This window comes from Myzus persicae, unplaced genomic scaffold (assembly GCF_001856785.1).
Source record: "Myzus persicae strain clone G006 unplaced genomic scaffold, MPER_G0061.0, whole genome shotgun sequence".
In the NCBI taxonomy this organism is placed as follows: domain Eukaryota; kingdom Metazoa; phylum Arthropoda; class Insecta; order Hemiptera; family Aphididae; genus Myzus; species Myzus persicae.
The window spans coordinates 11,083-20,290 of record NW_019104082.1 but is presented as its reverse complement, the minus strand read 5'-3'; the positions used below and the strand labels follow the sequence as shown (position 1 = coordinate 20,290).

Sequence of the window (9,208 nt, the reverse complement as noted above, 5' to 3'; positions counted from 1 at the left end):
AAATGTTAAAGTGAATATCAGATAGATATGTCAAATAAGTGTCACTAAATGCAATTTTCCCGAACTCCGTTTGATTATTTTTAAAGACAATTGATTTACCAATTGCCTGAGCATCCTGGTTTTTGTAATGGGTATCCAATCCGACATAATTTTATATTAATTTTGATAAAATATCGATACCTATGCATTCAGATTTTAAAATTTAAAATTGAAGTACAAGATTATGTTACTATATTATATAATTTAACAGATTATATTGTTTTGAATATTCATATTATATTTTAATTCAAGGTTAGCTAAAGTAGGTACCTACATATGATACATAATATATTATTTACTCTAACTTTACGTCATTTATTATTTTAGAAATGTACCTATAAATGAACTCAGATAAATTAGTTTTACCCAACTTAAACTTCTAAGTTCAAAGAATTGAATGTAATTTAACATTTTAGGTTCAACGACATCAAATGTTATGCCTACCTACCCACCTACTACAATATATAAAAATTATAGCTCTCTGCTCTATTCTTAACGAGCTTATTAAAATATAATATTGTTTTCAAACTAAAGTTCAGATTACCAGAGTTGTATAATTCATTAATTAATACCCATTTTATTTAGTTATATACTATATAGATATATTATAATTAATTATTATAGTGGATTAATTAACCGTCAATCAGGCAGTACCTACAGATATGAAACTACCAAATATCAGAATACACGAAGTATAATTTTCCCGACTACCCGTCAAATTAAAGCAAACGGGTATCAAATGGTTAGTTGACAATGTTGACATTCGTTGAGTGTTGAAATTTGTAAGGATAAATAAAATATTCATATTATAATAGGAGTCTACTATGCGTATTGTGTCTATTCGTAATATAGCTTGAATTGTGTTTGTTTGAGGTGATGATGGCGTATAATTAGTAATTAAGGATGGCGGGGGTGGGAGATGGATTCTCTTTGGTTTTTACTATTTTAGGCCAACTAAAAATGTTCTAAAAATAATGATTCATTTTGTTAATTGGTATTCACCATAGAATGACATGTATCTACACTATACGGTAGCCTGAAAATTAGTGATCAAACTGTCTGGAGGGTTCCTAAGGCTTCACAATAGTAATCTGTAAGGGCTTCGAGAACATATCTGAATTAAATTAAAATAAAATAATATTTTGTTTATCATGTTTTATTAATAATAACTTGCATAATTTGTTTTGTAGTCTAACATTATGTTAGATGGTCGAAGATTTTATTGCTTTAATCATTTATGTTGTTTATTTTAATATTGTATTATAATATAAAGAAACATATCTTTTGTGCATCATTTTTCATGAGTTGTGTACATTTTAATTCCAAATTTTTAAGGCTCCGCAAAAAAAAAAAAAGTGTGATGACCTGTAATAGATCTAGACCGTTACAACAGCACTGCACCCAGCCTACATTTTTTTGTATTTTTATTTTACTGCAGACCGTTGCTACACAGGATAAAGTAGGAAAGTATCGGAAACTTCAAAAGAGGGTGTTAGAGGCGAAGCTCCCCACCACCACGTATGTGATTCAATTCCTTATTTCCTAACTTAAACATTTCTAAATAGGCCTTTACGTAGGGAGGGGGCTGTAAGGGTCTAATCAGAAATGGCTTTATTTTCATCCGTAAAATAATTTAAGCATCTAAGTACTATCTACATCTAATACCTATGTGTTAATAATTGTAGCGTTATAGATTTGAATAGAATACGCATTTAATAAAACAACAAATTAGATTAAGTTATAATATAACTACAAAACTACCTACTAAGATAAATAAAAAAAATTACACAACTATGCTAATAATACTTACCTACCCAATTTTTGGTTTTTATGTTAAAAGTTCAAAATTTCAAACCAAAATAGTACTAATATATTATCATTTTAAAACATTAAAATTTAAGATAATAGAAAAAAATATGTAAAACCAAACATAAAGGCCAGTATAATTCTGTACTAACAACATAATAAAATCAATTAAGATTTCAGATCCAAGATTTTCTGAAGCTTCAATGCTACAGAGCTGAAAATATTAATTACCAATAATTGTTTTAGATTAAATATTTGATATGTCATACTTAGATATTATATTTATATTGTATATTGCAACTTAAAATTGTTGGCTATATTAAAATTAAGGTTTTGAATGCTTTAGATTGTGCCAATTTCATTAACTGGATTTGGACCTAGAATTGTTCCAATTAGGTGGCTTACTTTGAGTTTTTTTGTAAATATTCTAATATTTTTTGTTATAAACTTTTAGATGTATTTAAAAATTAGAACAAGAAGGATTGTTAGTAGTCAATTGTATAATATATTGTTACTTACAACTCAATTAAACAAAAAATAAAATAAAATCCTTATACAATTTAATTTAGTTTTGTCGTAGATCAAAAAAACTTGCATACAACACAGAGATAATAATAATTATAAGCAAAAAATGAGCAGTTACAATATTTTATTTAAGGTATAAACATTGAACAATTAAATAATTAATAATAATTAACTTGTTTGGGTATCTAATTGGGAAATTTTAAATGAATTTAAATTAATTATTATGTTGTCCTTATATCAAGCATTGTGCGCATTATAATAAAGTTATATTGAAACATTATACATGCAAAGAAAAGATTAAAATTTGTAAAATACAGAAAAAAATAATTGAAAAAAATATAATACTTTAAAACAAACAAAACATAAAGGTTAGCAAATACTCAAATCATTACATAAAATAATGTAAAACAACTTTTTTCAAACACGATATAAGTAATAAGTATATAATATTATAAACATATAGATAAAAAAAAAACATTTGCTTGAAATACAAACATATTATATTTTTCATAACTTTTATCAACAGCTATAATAATAAAAATATTTATAAATATAAACAGTTAAAATTATAGTATGAAAAAAAAATAAAAAAATAAACATTGCGTATAAAATGGGTTACATATATAACATTTTTTCAATCAAATACAAAGTTTTATAATTAGGGTTTGGTAACAGTTGACTGAGGAAGAGGTATTTTTTATTTACCCAAACACACACACATACAAAAGCACACACTCACACAAAGTATAATAAATATTTTGTGAATCAAATATTACTCTTAAAATTAAATAGTTTGTATTAACTAGTTATAATAATAGATACCCTTTACATGGTTTTCATGATCAAGTTTTATCAATATAAATGTAGGCCGTGAAATTGTATCAAAATGAATTGTTCATAGTTTATTGTAAAACCTACCTTTCTTAATAGTTAGGTAATACAAAGTTTGAATTATAAAATAATAAACCCAATTTTAAAATTGTTAATTCTTCACATATTTTTTATTTTTAGGTCATTTTTTGACAATTTCTATTTGATTGCATTTGACTGTACTTTTAAAAGTGTTCAGCAATTAAATTTTTTTGTACTTCACCTGTGTAAATGATAATTTGTAAAGTCAATTTAATCACAAACAATTGACAGTTATTTTTATTTGAAAACATCACTTGTTGTTTAATTCAATAATAATAGAAACAAACAAGAAAGGCACAAATAAATATTTTCTAAGAAAAAAAATTGTTTTAGTCAAGTAAATTTACAAGTTACAATATCAATTTTAGGAACAATTTATTTATTATTCTTTAGTGTATTAAATTCACAGCCCTATTTAATATTGTGATATTGTATTTATATGCTGCCTACTTCCAAGCAATAAAATCAATTTAATACATAAAAATATTGTTTCTCGATATGTTTGGTATTTGTAAATGTTCAATGATGAAGCAATTAAATGTATAAACTATAAGTATTAGGTTTTGTATTTATTTGTAAACCTATTAGAGTATTAAACATATATTATATTAAATTTCCATATTTTTGTATAAAGTAGGTGGTTAAATAAGATTAATTTAATTAAATCTGCAATTGTTGATTCATGTTTACATACATACTTTATTATTAGGTAGCTTAAGAAAGTTACAACAAAGACATCAAAAAATTTAACAGGTGGGTATAAGTATATGACACATATTCCACTGAGGTATCTGTAATTAAGTCATTGGACTCAAACCAATCTAAAAACATTACTAATAAAACTATTTTGTTTTCTTCTCAATTTAATAATATGAATTTACATAATTAGCCGGCTCATTGCAATACAGAGGTACATTTAAATATGTTATAAATCCTTGAGGTGGTGAACTTGGTATATTGTTGAAGTTTATAGGTGGAGTGTGTGGCAGAACATAGTTGGGTGTTGTGTTACCATTAATGGAAGAAGTCACCGAAGATACATCTGGGTTAGAATACATATCTTTGATTTCAGATACACACTCCAAAATTTTGAGTTTCACATCATCAATGGCACGAATACAGAAATCTTCTATGTCTGCTGACACACTCTTAAAAAATAAATCCATTGTCTTAGTGATCCCTAATTGTCCATTAAGCATTTCAATTTGTTTTTGCAAGTTGAATAATATTGTATTTCCTCCGTCAAGGCGTGTACATTTTTCACCAGTGGAACAAGACAAATTATCTGGCGATACATTTGAGTTATGATACATTTCCCTGACTTCAGAAACACATTTTAAAATCCTGGGTTTTATGTCATCAATTGCACGAGGGCAGAAATCTTGAACATCCAATAATACGCTTTTAAAAAACAAATCCAATGATTTAGTAGTTTCTGATTTATTATTAAGTATTTCAATTTGTTTTTGCAAGTTTTGTAAAATCGTATTTCTTTCTTTTGATTGAGCAAGTTTCTCAGCTAAGTAACAAGACACCGTGTCTGGTGATAGTTGTGGCAATGTAAATTCTCTGCCATAGGCAGTCTCATCAGCAACGTGTTCTCCATGTTCATTTTTCGATTCTTCACATTGAACATCTGAAGTGGCGCTGTGAAATGAATTAATACTAACAATAACATATCTAATCACTTGTGTACTAATGGAAATACATAAAAATAACAGGGGTGGAAGTTTATTTTTTAAATCAAAGTTCAATTATAGTAATAAAATAAATTAGGATTAGAAATTTTTAATTTGTTAAAAAGTTAAGAAAACTTCTATTTCGATAAATACCTAGATATTCATCAGTTAAATTAATGTTGCATTAATAATTATTAATCAATAGTCGTAAATATATGAGTAAATTTGTAACTTACTTTTGTTCATATTGAATTGTGACCGTAAATGAAGTATTGTCAAGTATTTCAATTTGCTTCTGCAAGCTATTGTACAATATTTCATTTCTTTCTTTTAATCCCTCGGCCAAAATAACCGCTATTTTGTTTTCTTTAGATTGGGCACTTTTCTCAGCGGAAGAAGAAGATGGCAATGCCGAACCATCACCATGTAAAAACTTATCAAAGATCTGCTCCCCAAGTTCCAATTGTACTTTACCATTTTGAATGCTGTAATTTTTAATTTTTGAATTATAATTATTTTTCAAATTTTAGTATATCTTATAATTTTTGTGTTGTATCATTTGTTTGTTGTTTCTACATATGTCTATTGGGTGATATATTTCTCTAAGTTTATAAAAAGCCTAATATGTACATCAAACTATTTTAAAAGATATTAGTTATTTTCAAAATAATCAAATTGTCTATATAATTTGTGTAAAAACTTAAATCAATAAATACAGTTGTTTTAAATTATTAGAAATAAAAAAAAATCAATCTGAATGTTTGATATCCATTTTAAGTCAATATGCATCTACCTACAAACCAATATTAAATAAAATAATACAGTTCTTGACATGTAAATAAAAAAACTTAACAACTCTATAAGGTCAGTTTTAGAACAAATTCTGATGTTGATCTGAATTGTTTGTACAAATGGGAAACTTTTTTTGGAAATTCGCACCTAAAACGTTTGTATGTAAGAATAAATAACAAAAACTTAAAAATCCTCGAAGGTTGTTCTATATGACAGTTAATTTAATGATATAGGAACAGACTCAATAGCTGGTACGTAAATAGAATCATTTAGTATATACATTCAGTGGCTTAGACACTGGGGTGCTGGGGAGACTATAGCCCCTCTCGATATTTTTAGAAAATTAAAAAATTATTTCTATGGTCTATAAAAGTTACTGCAAATTCGAATTTGTATATCCGTATAGAAACCGAACTTTAAAATAAAACATCAACATGTTACATAACTATACTAAAATTAAGGGAGACCCCAGTTAAACCAACTCTGTGCAAACGCATTATCAGCCATCACAAAAAAAATTAATTATGAAAATAAAATTATATCATTAAAATCATAAGACCAAAACTAAGATAAATTAGCAAACATTTTTAAGGGGATTAATTCAAGCAAAACATACCAATCTTTTGTCACCATACCGACCAACCTACACTTTTGAAAACTGTTTCCGCCCGATCCGACCAATTCACGGAGTGTCTAACGCGTACCCCTGGTAATATCGAGATCGATCAGTTCACTTTTTACAATTGTATTCCCGAACTCCTAAGAAACTTGAATGAAATATTTTTAAATGTAAGTCATTTAACATGTTAATCATTCGGAACAGATATTTCAAAATGTGGACTGATTGATCTCAATTAGACATTACAAAGACTTCAGATCACACACGTGCACTATCGTGGTGACTTGTACGTCATCATAGTAGAGAGAGTGCGAATGCGTATGCCACAATGTAATGCTGCCACACACAAATTACCATTTAGCACTTAATATTGCCTATACTAACTCCTTAAACATACATCACCACTAATCCCTTAGCATAGGTACTTTAAACGTTAATTATTAACTATTAAATAACAAAATGTTCAATATTATAATTTACTTTAATGTTAATTTATTGAATATTATATCTAATTAGTAAGGTACTATACATTATTATATAATCACTCGTAACTTACTTTTTCCCACACGGATTTTCATCTAGAAATGATACATAAGTTGATAATGACCAATTGTTATATACTGACGATCCATTTACCATATTTTTATTCTTCAAGTAAAAAGCCTTTATATTTTTCCATCTTCTCTTGCATTGATACACTACATATATAATATATTAAATTACTGATTACATATAATTATGGTTAAAGTTACAATTAATAGCAAAACAATTCTAACATAATAAATCTAAAAACCAAAATATAGTAAGTAGTTGCAAAATAATCTGGTCCTACGAAAACAAAATTATAAAAAACTAACCTTAAAAATGTAAAAGCTTGGAAAAAAACCGTTCAAATTTTAAAGTGAACCATGTCGGTAAAAATAGATCATTATTGAAAATCAAGATATTTAGATTTTAACACTTAAATAGGTAAAAATTGGTATGCAAGTATGATGTATAGGTAACTAGGTACATAACCATGTTTTTATTTATTTAAATAATTTACCAAGCCCATAATAATGGCTAAAAAGAAAATAAACATCTGTTGCAGCAACAGGTCAGTAAACGATCATGGATGATGGACAATATCGTTTTTTTGAACCACGACTCGTCAAGGTATTATTTAAGTATTCCAGTTCTCGAATGAACTTCAAAGGACGATACTCTCCCTAACTTTGGTATCAATTTACTCACATATAAACATCCCACAGGCCACCATCCACTAACTTTCGCCAATATAATTTACGAATTACGAGTGATATTCTTATGGCATAAAATAAGAAATTATTAATTGTATACAATATATAATAATATTATGTTTAGATGTATACGTTTGTCTTTATTTCCATTATAAACATTTTTTTTTTAAACTATCATACTCCCTCTCTTTAAAACTACAAATATTTTAAAAATGTTCGTTCCTATAATCATAATTCATAATACAGTGTTGTGTTTTATCTAGATAAATTTATCGACATATATAATTGTAATATTTTATGACCTATGTAGGTAAATGTATAATAATACTATATCATAACATAGTAGCTAATCGATCACACATGCAATACGATATCATAACTAGGTGCACATCCGAAGGGTTTTAGCTCCCACCTTGGAAATGTCATATAATATTATGTATTTATATTTATACAATAAATACTTAGTTCACATAGGTACAATTAGGGAGGCTTAGTCCCACAGTTTTTAAATCACATTTTAGTTTAAAATATTAATCATCATTATTTTAGGCTGCTGATATAATTCTAGCCCCAACCCCCATGCACAGCAGAAAAATACCCCTAGTTGAGTCTATATGTGTCAAAAACTCGTAAAAATTTAAAATATTACCTAACACAATTGTTATGAAATCCTATCTATAATATTATCTATAATATATTGATATTATATCATGTGCAAAGATTATAATTGTATTTTTATGAAAAAAAATTGCCCCCCTCATTTCAGATCTCTAGATCTGCGCTTGATCATAATATGACAATATTACTGTTATTATTATTATTAATATACTGTTTACCCGATTTCCCGATCTCAATTGATATTTCGTTCCATATACGGTCCTTGAACGCGATGTCCTTATGCATTTTGTGTTTGGCGTCATACAGCTCGCGGTTGTTGCGGATCAAGTCGATCAAGACGATGTCGTCCTCGTGGGTAAATCCGTTGACGTTCGGCATACCGTTGGGTCCGGGAAACGATACCTGCAATACACGTCCTTCAACTGCTGTGGCAACTGCGACACAGACCCTCCGTCTCCTCGATGGCTGCGACACAAGCTAGTGCGGGGCAGCGCTAGTAAACATTCGGACCAGCGCAGTGAATATTATTAGAGAGTAGTTATATTACATCATACATACACACGCGCGCTGGCGGCGGAGGAAATTGATCGGCGATGAGCGAGAAAGTGAAGTCTCCCCCACGCCTGTGGTTTCCACCCCCCCTCCCCCCACCACTACCCGAAATGCACTATCCACCAATCCACAAAGGTCTCCTTTGGTCGTGACTTGGGTCAGGGTAGGTATTTTTTATTAGTTTCGTAAACGGTTCAAAAATCGGTTAATATAATATTGTGGAAAATAATGTAATATTAAATAGTAATATCATAATATTTAAGGAATACGTTCGTTTGTTGTAAAAGGTTTTTCTTTAAATAAAACATAGTATTATACAAACAACATTTATTAAAATATATTATTATTAAATTTTCTTTTGGACCGAATGAAATAACCTAAACTAACCTAACCCACTCCTCCCACTGAATTCCTTTTTGCCAAAATGT

At 28.1% G+C, this 9,208-nt stretch overlaps 1 protein-coding gene across 1 annotated transcript; it reads right to left on the bottom strand.

The window, feature by feature from the left end:
- Positions 1-3,902: 3,902 nt before the first annotated feature.
- LOC111038486 lies at positions 3,903-8,659 on the bottom strand. Its single transcript, XM_022321612.1, has 4 exons — positions 8,447-8,659; positions 6,929-7,070; positions 5,198-5,446; positions 3,903-4,929 (listed from the first exon to the last, which is right to left on the bottom strand). The coding sequence occupies exons 1-4, from the start codon at positions 8,604-8,606 to the stop codon at positions 4,146-4,148; spliced, it is 1,335 nt and encodes a 444-aa protein (XP_022177304.1). The 5' UTR covers positions 8,607-8,659; the 3' UTR covers positions 3,903-4,145.
- Positions 8,660-9,208: the final 549 nt, after the last annotated feature.